At 33.3% G+C, this 12,674-nt stretch overlaps 1 protein-coding gene across 8 annotated transcripts in view; it reads right to left on the bottom strand.

The window, feature by feature from the left end:
- Nucleotides 1–12,674, bottom strand: part of Ptprk (protein tyrosine phosphatase receptor type K) — a 527,087-nt gene that overhangs the window by 245,757 nt on the left and 268,656 nt on the right. For all 8 annotated transcript variants that reach the window (XM_026380467.2, XM_026380483.2, XM_026380491.2 and 5 more), the window contains exon 6: nt 6,350–6,524. In XM_026380467.2, the coding sequence (XP_026236252.2) occupies nt 6,350–6,524 (175 nt within the window). The remainder of the gene's footprint in view (nt 1–6,349; nt 6,525–12,674) is intronic.

Genomic DNA, 12,674 nt, shown 5'->3' with positions numbered 1-12,674 from the left:
AGGATTTTCCAATGAAGTTGCAAAGGAACCCAGAGAGACTGAAAAATTGTAGTACAAACTGACTTCACAGCTTTCTTTTGGGTTTGGGATAAGAGAAAGAAAAACTGTGAACAGGAAACAATATAACATTATTTGTCCATGAAGCAGATAGGAGTCCCTTGGTAGAAGTGGACCCAAATTACATTTATCACAAACTCTAAAGAGATGTGAAAGGTACAGAAGAAGAGCATAGAGCTTTTACAGATAATCTGACATCAAATTCAGTCACCTTTCACAAAAATAATCATCTGGCATGTAAATGATTCTGCTTCCTCCTTGGATCTTTGCAATTTTTAAGAATGGTTCAATAAAAGCAAACTGCATAAAATTCACTTAAAAAGTGGTATCCAGCACCCCTGCTGCTGAACATTCTGTGAACTGCATATGTGAATCACCCATGGAAAATACTCAAATATCCTCCTAAAAAAGGACTCTCATTGCATTTTTATATTTTTAAATGAACTTAGAGAAAGTAAATGAAACGAAAATAGTCACTCAGGTGAAAACAAGAACTGCACTCTACCATTTTCATAGACTTGCCTATAAGGAAACTCATAGGAGAAGAAAATTAGTACACAAACATATCCAGAATGGTAGCTTACAGATATAGGTTTAAAAAAAAAAGTTTGGGTAACAACACTGAGTTCTAGTAAATATTAAATCTAAGATTTTGGCCCCATTACATTGAAACAGAGTACTATTATTAATTCTATTTTTTTTTAACTTTGCAAAAGCTTTCCTAAACTAATTACGTGAACAATTCAATCAGTATCCAGTTTCAGGTTGTACCAGAGTACACCATCTGAAATAAGGACATCTAGTATTCTCTTGCTCATTTTGAATTTAAATATGTACCAGACATCTTGAACACTGAATCACCTGAATTACAAGTAGGTATTATGAATGAGAGAAGATTCCAAATGTTCCTTTTATCATACTCAAGGGTAGCAGAGTAAAATTTTTAAATATGAGACATTTGAAATCTCTTCCTAATTTAAGACATTTAGTTTCCACTAACTGTATGTGCTTTCCTAACTATAGAAGGGGATCTGGGGAAAATTAGTATGTGGTCCATTGATGTGTTCTAAGACTTTTGTTATATTTCAGATTTTATAAAACATAGTTGTTAAAATTGTACTCTTCATAAATAATTTCAAACCTCCTGTCCAGTTGACTAGATTTTACAATTAAAAAAAATATTAAAAAGCCATCTTCAAGTCACCATTAAGAAAAGAAAATCTTTATATGAATTCCTCAGTCTGACAGCTCTACTATGAAAACTAGTTAAAAATCAATATTGAACTGCATTAAACAGAATGCTGAAGGTCCAAAGCTAGAAATCCCATGGACTTTAGACATCAGCTATCGAAAGTGTTAGTTAAGTATGTCATATTTTCCACTTTCCAAAAGTCTTGGTTGCTTATATAAAAATGAAATACTCAGACTTGACTTTTAACTGCTAGGTACAGAAAGACTAGACTACTAGACTAGAATACTGGTCAAACCAATATTATTTTTTAAGGGAAAAGTATTTCATGCTCAACTTACAATCACTCTTACTACTTCATTTGAGAAAGGAAAGAGATTGAGTCAGACACTAAAAACTATCTGGCACCAGCAAACTTGGCTCCCTCTATAGGTTGGGGGAAGATATGTGGTTCATTGACTGTGCCCTACATCTTCCAGGGTCAGCATGATCACTCTGCCTTCAACTATACAATTGTATTTGTTAATTTTGAGAAAAGTATTGATTATCTTGATATAAAGATTGAACTAGGTGCTGAAATTAAAAAAAGGGTGAACTAGACAGTCAGGTGCTGATAAAATAAAACCCAAAAATATCAGACCAAAAGCTGTCTTAAAAATCCACATGAAATCTTGTGGCAGTTTGGACTTCTCTTTTTCTTTACTAGTGTACTGGTTAATTCATACCAAGTAAGTGATTTCATTGATAGGCCCCATACACCAAACAACCTCACTAATAACCTAATGACCAATACTGTTGCTTGACACAGAATAACACCCTTCTCCAATGTCACCATATTCTAGTCTGTATGTCTATTGAGATTGAGCTGTTCCTTCTCTTGAAACATTTGTCCAGTTACTATCTCACCAAATAAAATGAATAACTACCTCTCAATACCAATACTCTGGACACCTGTGTACAAAAGTACTCTACTGAACATTCTAGTTCTCTCTCCAACAATTTTCCTTCTTTCCTTTCTCCATCTCTCCCTCCTTCACTCACTCCCTCCCTTTTTTCCTCTTCCTTTCTTTATCTGGATAGTTATGTAAAGTAGAGTCCTCTTTATCCCTAACTGCATGAGCCCAAGACAATATGAAACCTATTTCTGTGCTATGACTATGGGATGAGCTTAGCTTAGGAAGGAATCCAGAATCACTGGCTACAATGTGAAGAACTTCAAAGACACAGATCCTGAAAGATTGAATCTAACAACCCTGAAATCACTTCTGAATGTCCTAATCACAAACGTCAATAAACACTCTTGTTTTTCAGCAGGCTTATATTGTCTTACAAAGGGCAGTATCAACATCACTCAATTTCTTACAATTTTAAACAACTCTAAGTAAATTTGGTATCTATTTTGAGTAATATTGGGTAGACAGATTTATATCTAATCCAATTTGCAGCTAGAGGTCACTGTCATAATTAGAGATAGATAAGTATACTACTGAATACTTTTGTGTCCAGAGCATTTGATAATGGCTAATAGTGAAGAGTAAAATGTAATAATCAACCATTAACAATGATACACAAAAAGCTGTACTTTTCAAATTAAAGAATCAAAAATGTTCTTTACAGATAATGTTTATACTTTTACAGGTAAAAATGGTTGATGTAACAATATAGCAAACAATTCAGAATAGAAATTATTCTAGCAGAGAACTTTATAGAAGTTTATTGTAGGTCAGCTGGTTAGTGATGTAAGTGGGTCATTGATATAGACAAGTAGAGAAAGATCATAAATCAAGTAGAGATTGAGCAAAACTATCAGTAAAATAATTAGACTACAAACTTAGTGTTTTCAGTATGAAGCTGGTAAACCACTGCCCCCCCATGTATTTCACATCCTCTCTACTTCAATTTTGAGAAATCATTGAGCAAAAATGTGTGTTCTTCACCTCATCTCTATAAAAACTTTGTCAATAAAGATTGGCTCCCACAAGCTTCAGACTTTATCATTACTCAGAACGATCTGGAAGCAACGTTAAGGTATGACAAAGTAAATTCTGTCTCACCGTGTTTTCTTGTTCTTCCTGTGGCTATGGGAACACAGAGATCGATACTCTTCAGCATGAGAATTTTGCAGGGAAATTTTCATTTATAACAAACAGCAACAAAAAAAAGCCTTAAGCACACCCTGTCACTTTCAGTTTAAGAGAAAATGCACTAATAAACTCTTACCCATGGGTCATCTTTGACAACAGGCAATACTATGCCAGCTCTTATTAAAGAGTATTCATATCACTGCCCCAAAAATTTCCTTTAAAATTACCATCTTTTGTATCCATGTAACAGGATGTCAGCTTTAAAAGTGCCAATGAGCGATAGGACCTGTCATCATAGTTAATTCTCAGCACTGTTTCAACACCAGGACAGCTAACCCCCAAGGGTATGCTTTTGGTTAGCAATATTTATTTGGTGGTTATCTGGACAAATAAGAAAGCTTATTCCTCCTCTACATTGGATTTCAAATAAAAGAGAAAGCAAAGTATCACCTGTAAATATTAGATATAGACCCTAAACTCTATTGAAAAAACTAAATAAAACTGTCAAAACTATCAAAATATATTTCCACAATGTAGGCAGACTGTGAATAACACATCCAAATCCCTATTATATTTTAACCCAACCTTTCTAACATTAATTCTAAATTGAAATATATAGTAAGTAAAAGAACTTTCTTTAAAAAAAAAAAAGAGGAAGAAGAGGACAAAATTCTTGATGACATTTAAGAATCACCCTTTTAAAAAATTTATTGAAATATTTTGTTGTTTCTAGGTAAAGCGATTTATCATTCAATAAAATGATAAAACTTACTTGCTAATTAAGATAAGCAAGGAGTGTTGGAGAGATACCTGTTTGGTAGAGCACCTGCTTAGCACCTTGAAGCCCTGGGTTTGACAATCCATACTGCCTCCCCCAAATAAAGATAAACTAGAGAGTTCTAACAATGACAAAATAATTCCCTTTTAAAATATAAAAGGCAAAAATGTTCACACAAAAGAATGATTTGGACACATAAGGAGGAAATTTGAATTAAAAACATCAATACTCTCTTCTATTTCCTAAAAAAAAGCTTATGTATTAACTATACGTAATGTAATACAATACAATATAACATATGTAACTACAGGTATTATGCAAAAGTATCTAAAAGCACTCAAGATGCACTGTCAAGACAGCATTTCCTTCATGGCTGCATGCTGGGTGAGCTCATATAACACTTTGGGGATAAGGGAAGCATGGTGATCCAGTGACACACCCTCATCTCTGTAGCCACAGCACAATAATCACCCTGAAGGACACCTTCAGCTGTTAAATTTAGGTTCAGTTAGAAAAGCTGGAACAAAATTCCACAAAGGTGAATATATACTCATATATGAACACAAGATAAATGGTTTCTCTGTTTGAACCTTAGATTCAAGTATTATCGTATTTTCTTGTCCTTTAATAAATGAGGCTGTAATTCTATGAACTTGTGCAGGTGATATGACCTGACTATGGAGATATTAGAGAATTTTCAGCCTATAAACATTTAAAAAAAAATGAGCTCTCATGGTTCCCAAAACAGAGGTATATAAAGAGGCTAATAGGATTATTTGATAATGTTAATATGAGAGAACACTGATTTGGAAAAGAAAGAGCTCGCCATTCGAAGATAAGAAACATGGATGTATATTCTGGCTGCATCGATTATTAGATTTTTGTGGCTCTGGGCAAACTCTCAAAAAACCTGAATTTCAATTTCCTTCTTTCTATAATTACCAAAGGTTAAATATTAAAATCAAGTAAATCATGAAATAATGCATGTAAAAGTCATTTTATGTCAAGTATTATAAAATAGAGTAATTTGAATATGGATATATAGCATATATTTCATTCCAGCACCTGGACCTTGTCATATGCTGGGCTATTTAGGCCTTGGTGCTTCTGGGTCTTACCACTGCCCCAATATCCATACCCCTCACCTGGGAAACTTTCTCTCAGCCTTCAGATCCTACTCATTCACAAATGCCTTCCCAGATTCTACACAAAAATCTCAGTCCAATTCAGATGGTTTTATTATAATTTCTTAAAATTGTCCACGGAGAGACTTAGGAAATGCATCATTATTTTCATTTGTGTCAATAGTGACTGATGTTTGATACCCTATTCAACAAAGCTGCTTTTCCTCTAAATTTTTTATATAGCTGAAGTCTTCTTCTTCTTCTTCTTTTTTTTAAGGTTTCAGCTCAGTTGTCACCTTCTCAAGGACATCTTCTAAATCACTGTAACTAAAATATCAATCTCCATCACTTGGTGTCTTTTCCTTCATAACACTTGCCACGATCTGACAGGGCATTTTCAATATCTTTGTACAAAGGGTAGCTAAAAGTAACAAAATGTTAATCCAGTGTAGAACTTTGTTTTCATTTACAATTATATCCTCTGGGGTAGAACAATGCCTGGGAAATAATAGGGACTTAGTAAATTTTGATTAAATGTAATGTTTTATATATTGGCATTATTTCGTAGGATTCATTACAGATACATACTGATATATCCAATCCTTCACATTCCTGTAATAAGTTCTAATTTTTTAAGATTGAGTAGGAGAACATAATTAGTAAATATTTAATACTGGGGTTTTATACCAGTAAACTCTACAGGTCTATATCAGAATAGAACCTTTGACCTTGACCTCACTGCCACAGGGCATCAAAAAACAACAACTCATTGCAGTAATATCAGCAGAAAGGATTTAAACAAGAAAAAAAAATGGTTCTAACGTTAAAATGTGAACTTATGATAGTAATACAGAGTGAGATATTTAAAATGTTTTGTCCTAATAAAGCATTATAAAGCAAATCCCTTTTGATGAGAAACACTTGCAGACTTCATGACAAACATTGCAAATAGCATCTTAATTGTAACTTAATACATTATCTGAACTTTTATAACGACATGATTTTTATAGTGACTTGCCATGAAAATCACTGTGGTTTAAAATGAATCAAAATGTGTACAGAGTTGTTTTTATTTCTAATAAAGACATGAAATTTCATGAAGTGAAAACAATTTTACCTCTCACAATAAGTTGAGCAAAATTGGACACACCAGAACCTCGTTCTGACTGAGTCACACAGCGATACAAATCCTGATCAGTTTTTGTCACTTCTTGCAATCTAAAGGAAGCAGCAAATCTTCTGTGATTGATGTTCTTAGTCTGGGCTACAGGTATATCTTCTCCATTTCGTCTCTGCAAACAAAAACCAATCTTTAAAAACAGGTTCTTCACCTTTCTATAAATCCAAAGCATCTTAGCAAGCAGTATCTATGATAAATTTTTCTTGCTGCTAAATTAGAAGGAAAATGTCTATGTGGATCCATAATTTTTTTACCACTGTCATTCAATCAGGAAATGGGTATAAATACTGGTATTCTTTAAAGGGTTTAAGCATGACATGATGTTAGTAACTATCTCAGATTTCCAAAAAGTTGCTATTTATGAATTAACAAGAGTTAATGACTCCAGTAAAAGTCACTCACTATCCCCATCCTCCCAAAGGGTATGTACCACCTTCTTTTAACCTTTATAATACACTGCATGTGCTGTTCTCTTTGTTTCAATAGGAGATCAGGATGCATCTCTTCATTCCAAACAGGAAACGTGTATTTACCACAGAATGACAATTATGACTGATGAATAATTTAGAGTCAACACAAAATCTCTATTCTTTGCAAACTCCTATCTCTTTGGCATTAATGACAGCCAATTTATACATTTTCCAGAAGTAATCAAAAGAGCCTAAATGTTAAAAGCATGCCTGTCAACTTTCAAAATGAAAACTTGGAAAACATATTTATGATATCAGGATACCTAACACAAGACAAGTAAGCATAAACTATATAGGGAATGATTGCAATTTTCAAGTATAATAAAATTTATAACTTCTATATGTTGAAAGACAGTATAAATAGAGTGGGAAAACAAGCAAGCCATGAATTGTGATAAGATATTTGTCAAAGAAATAACCATCAAAAGATAAACAGCCAGGATATGTAAAGATCTTCTATAGTTCAATAAGAAAAAAGATAAACAACCCAATCAAAAAATGGACAGGCTATAAAAAGAGAAAATGTGTATGTCTAATACCCATGTAAGGAGATCATAAATCTGAATTTTAAACGTTCTATATGTCAAAGACAGATGAAATAAAACAAAAAGCCATAATTTTTCTTGGAAAGAAATGGGTCATGACTTTCAACCTCATTTCCTGTCCGGGAAATGCTAAATATCCCTGGTACCCTTTTATAACACTTGAAATATCATTTCAGAGGACTAGATATGGGAAACAAAAACCAATAAATTATAGGTCACAGCTTAAACTGTTGGAATGATTTTAGAAAATGATTTGTTATTCAGAAAAGTTGAAAATGTAAAAATTTCAGCACTCACAATTCCACTTCCAGATTTCTGCATTTAAATCATTCTTCTGAATGTGACCAAGGAGATATATACAGGAATGTTGAACTCAGCACCATTTTTAAGAGTTCAATGTGGGAAAGATCCAAATATTTATGCATTTTACTCATCCAAAAAAGTAGCAGTTAAACTAAGCAAACTAGGACCAATTATGTGTTGGTAAAATATGGAACATCTAATTCTTCAAACAAAGGTATAAAGTTATGATTTGTAACATTTGCCAGTTTCTGGGGTGCAAATATTCCCACATGGCAAAGTTCAATCTCTCAATGTGATGTCATTTGCCTCTCAATATTTCTGAAAATTAACAATTCTCTGGTGCTCACTGGCTCCAACATCTCACTGAGTAATACTATTATAAATGTGTGTATGAATCTCAAAATATTCCTTGAAAAAGAGGTATAAGACACATATACAAGATGTGCAGGCCTATTAAATTAGGGTGGGGGGTACATTAATAACCATTTTAAAAATGTTTTCTTTGATGTTTTTGTATGTTGGCAGTGTACTGCTTTAATGATTTTCTTGTTCTTGTTTTGTTTATTTGCAGTGTTGGGAATGAAAACCAGGGTCCAGTAATAATTTTTCTAAATCCTAAAATGCACTCTACATATAATATTTCTCCATATCTGATATTATACATGTGCATATTATACATTATATATTTTCAACTGTGATAAAATGTATGACTTCTATATTTCTATATATGTAAATTTGTATGCATACACATACATATACACCTAAGGAAACAAAGTCCCAATGTGATTGTACCTTTTTTTTTATACACTGAGTGTTTTCTTGATTCTTCTCTTTACCCACCCATTCCATGAATTTTTTAACAATAACTCCTACTCATCCTCCTGAATAATAAGAAAAAGCAGCTTATGTTCAAAAGCCATGAAATACAAATCCATAAATCAGCCTAAATTCTCTTTCCTCACAAACCACATTAAAAAAAAAAATCATTACACATGCAAATCTCAGACTGTATTTTTCTTCCATAGCTCATCATCTCCATACAATCTTTCTAATAGGAAGGTAGACCATAATGTGGCATTCTGGCCTCTTCTACACACCCTGGTCTAGTCTTCCTCATGTGTCCTTCTAGCTGTGCCCTCGCCCTCTATTACCTTTAGTTCTGTTGCTTATTAGTATTTTTTTTTCCATTTCTGCCAGCCAAGCCAACTCCTGCTGCCTGTTCTGCCCACTGGGTTCCTCTGCAGATATACAAACCTACCTAACCTTTAAACACTATGCCTTTTTAAGTCCCTTCTACTCTTGCTGAGGCTGGTCTCAAATTTGCAATCCTTCTTCCTCAGGTTCCTGAGTAACTGGGGTTATAGGGTAGGCTACTAAGCCCAACTAGTACTCCATCTTTTTACCTTAATTGGCGTTCCTTTCACAATACTAATCCCAGTGGTGAGCACCTGTTCTCTGAGTACATAACCCCTCAATCAGAGAGAACTACTGTTATCCCAATTTCTAACTTGCAGAGCCCTCTTCCATACTCTCACCCAACTACCTCTCAACTTCTAGAATTCTCAGCAAGCCCAATTATCATACCCATCACAGTGAATGTTCACAGACCCAATTACCTTCCCACCACAGTCCTGTGGAAATTGTCAGTGGTTTTCAAATTCACCCCAACATAGCTTACAGCACTACCTTATAACATCCAGGTTCTTATGCTGTCACATTCCTTCCGAATCACAATTGCCCATGCTATTTCTTTGCTCCAAACTTTCAGTCCTCTATACTATTAGTGAGACCTCACTTTCTGTCCCTTTGCTTTATAACCAGCAATTTCACTAGACTCAAAATTGTTTCTTTTAACTCTCTCTTGCAAACTAATGGCTAACATTGGAGTTGTGATATTTCTTTATTACCGAATTTGGATGAATTTTTTCATTTGCTTTTATAAAAAAATTGTTGTCCCCAGAAATTAGCATCTCTTAGACATTTCTATTTGATTTCCACAGTGACATCAATTTTGGTGTGGCTCTGTCTTCTCTGCCTCCATGTCCTATTTCCATCAGGTTGTATAGACTCTTCCCTTTCTTGCCCTAATGGCCGAGTCATTGATATTGGCTCAAGATACCCACCAAAATTATGGTAGAAACTATTAATTGTCCTTGGTATCTTGAATTTTTAATATTATTTTCTATGTTTCTTTTTGTCACTTGTATACTGAAATCTTAGAAGGCAGGATTTAAGGTTTCCCTTACACATATTTTCTCATTATCATTATTTAGAAAGTACTCAAATACTTTATGAAAATGAACTAAATTCAATGAACATTTTAGTGAAAAGAATCATGTAAATCCTTCAAATTGCATAAGTTATTATCTTAGCATATTTCCTAGAAATATCTCTTAAACTCCATTTAAGACTTAGAGGATTTCCTCAAATAAAATAATTGTAAAATTTATTATAGTCATGATATTATGATTATCTTCAATAATCACTTAGATAAGCACATCCTTGTACCTGAAATTATGTCAGCTATCATTTTAGTTTGGCCCTTCTCTCTCATATATACATCATGTCATAGTAAATGTTCATTTAAAGAAGAAACTATCTGGGTTCATAATGATTACAAGTGAGATATACAGCCTGTAAATAGCAGAACAAAATATCAAAACTAGGACTGATGGCTCTAAATCTGGCAGTATTTCCTCTAAACTAAATCAAAGCTGACTTTTTCTCTTTTATCATAGGTCCAGTTCAATGAATTGATTATTTGCTGCTAAGACATGATCAATGCATTGTTCTGAGAAATTATAATCTACTATGTTATGCATTGCTTTATTTACATAGCTTCCAGTAATATATTACATTTAAATGTTGCCTGTGATAGCATATACATTCTAGAAAGGTTTAAAAGCAGAGGTTGATGCTTCTCTAAATTAAAACAACAACAAAAATCCATGCATGAACAGCAGCATCAATCTGTGCTGTGAGCTCCAGCCTGCTATTCCCAAGGATATTCCCTACAGATTTTGGACTTTACCAGCCAACCCCTGCAATCATATAAACCAATTTCTTGTAATAAATTTGCTTTACTTGCTTGAACTCTGATCACTGAAAGAGATAATTTCAGTACCAGAACTTGTTCTGGAGAAACACATTTTTAAGGCTGAGCATTCTGATTTGGTTCTGGATTTTCTGGAATTTATTCTTTAATCTTATTAGACTTAACAGCATTGCGTATTTTGATAGAGATGTTGAAAAGACTGATGCTCCATAATATGATATGGCAACAGAGATGCACACTACCACCATCAGGTACACTCTTGGTCAAATTTATTGCACCAGGAAAAAAAGGAAAAAATCAACCATATGAGTTTAGAATTAAACTATACAATTCAGAGTAAAAGGGAAGGTGAGTAGAAAAAGAAGAGCAATGTAATTAACCATTAGGTCTTGAGGATTTGGAAAGTTAGCAGTTTTCAGTCTTTCTGAATGTGGTACATGAAATAGACAGATAATGGGAGGGAGTAATGAGAAAGAATGTTCAGACAAAAGTGAGGATGGACAAGGGGGGGGTGGTGGTAAAGGGGTAAATCTCAGAAAGAAAGTGACCTTATTTGTTGTGAAACTTTTTTTTTTCTTTTGGTAGTGCTAGGGATTGAACCCAGGGCCTTGCATATGCTAAGCAGTATTCTACCACTGAGTTATACCCCAGCCCTACCATATTTTTTTTTCATATGACTAAAATCTATAAAATTAGGCAAGTTAGCATAAACCTCAATTATAGTTTCATATAAACCAACAATTTATAACTATGAAAATCAAATCCCATACAAATTTACTTTACGATAGAGAGAATGAGAAACACATTATTATCCTAGAGTTAATAAAATAAAGTCAGATCATTATCAGTACAAAATAGATTAGAATCTAATTAATATTTCAATATAAGCTAAAAATATTAAGAAAATGATGAGATAAAAGAAAAATGTAAAACTGAATAAATAAAACTCAGCAACAAGAAAAGAAAACAATAGAAATGAACGAAAAAACTCATTTTAGAAATTATGATTGAGTGGATTGAATTCAACAGTTGATTCCTTAAGCAAATCAGAATATGAAATAGATAATTTGAGTTTAAGAATATGGAAAATAAAAGCAATTTGAGAGTAAATGACCAATAATGATATTATGAAAACAAAATCACAAGATGAGCAGACTGTCTTCAGAAGCAAAGGAACACAAAGAGTAATAAAAGTTATAATAAAAAATTTCTACACTAAAAAAGTTTATTTACTACATAATTAAAGAATATTACCCAAGAATAGTAACCCACAATGATCGACAGTATTAGAAATTCTGATAAAATTAGAAAGTTTACATGAGTAGAAAAGAATAATTTTCATGTCTAGAAAAAAAATTATGATCTAAAAGAAAAAAATTGGACTCTGTCAGCAAGCCTTAATAACAGAAAAAAATATGAGGAATGAATGTAAGGAAATGAATGTAAAAAAATGAATGTAAGGAAAGACAATGTGAAAGATTAGGGTGATTATGCATAATTATGCATAGGTGGAGGTAGCCAATTTTCAACCTGTAAGAACAGAAGCAATGCTACTCCCACCAGCAGTCATCACCTGCAGTATATACAGCATTTTTATCAGCACATGGAACACTATTAGGTTAGATAAGATGAAGGGCCACAAAACAAATCTCATCAAATTTTTAAGAACTGAAATCCATCTATAATTCAAATAAACCAGCAATCAATGGATCAATGAGGAAATTGAGAAAGACACTAAAATTTTTGAGATAAATGATCATCAAAATGCAACAAACCAAAATCTGCAGGATACAGGAAAAAAAGCCACACACAGACACACAGACACACACACACACACACACACATACACACACACACACACACACACCAAAAAAAAAAACAAGGCGGAG

Source organism: Urocitellus parryii, chromosome 8, assembly GCF_045843805.1.
Source record: "Urocitellus parryii isolate mUroPar1 chromosome 8, mUroPar1.hap1, whole genome shotgun sequence".
Classification (NCBI taxonomy): Eukaryota; Metazoa; Chordata; class Mammalia; order Rodentia; family Sciuridae; genus Urocitellus; species Urocitellus parryii.
The sequence above is the reverse complement of the archived record's forward strand: the minus strand, read 5'-3'. Positions and strand labels throughout refer to the sequence as shown.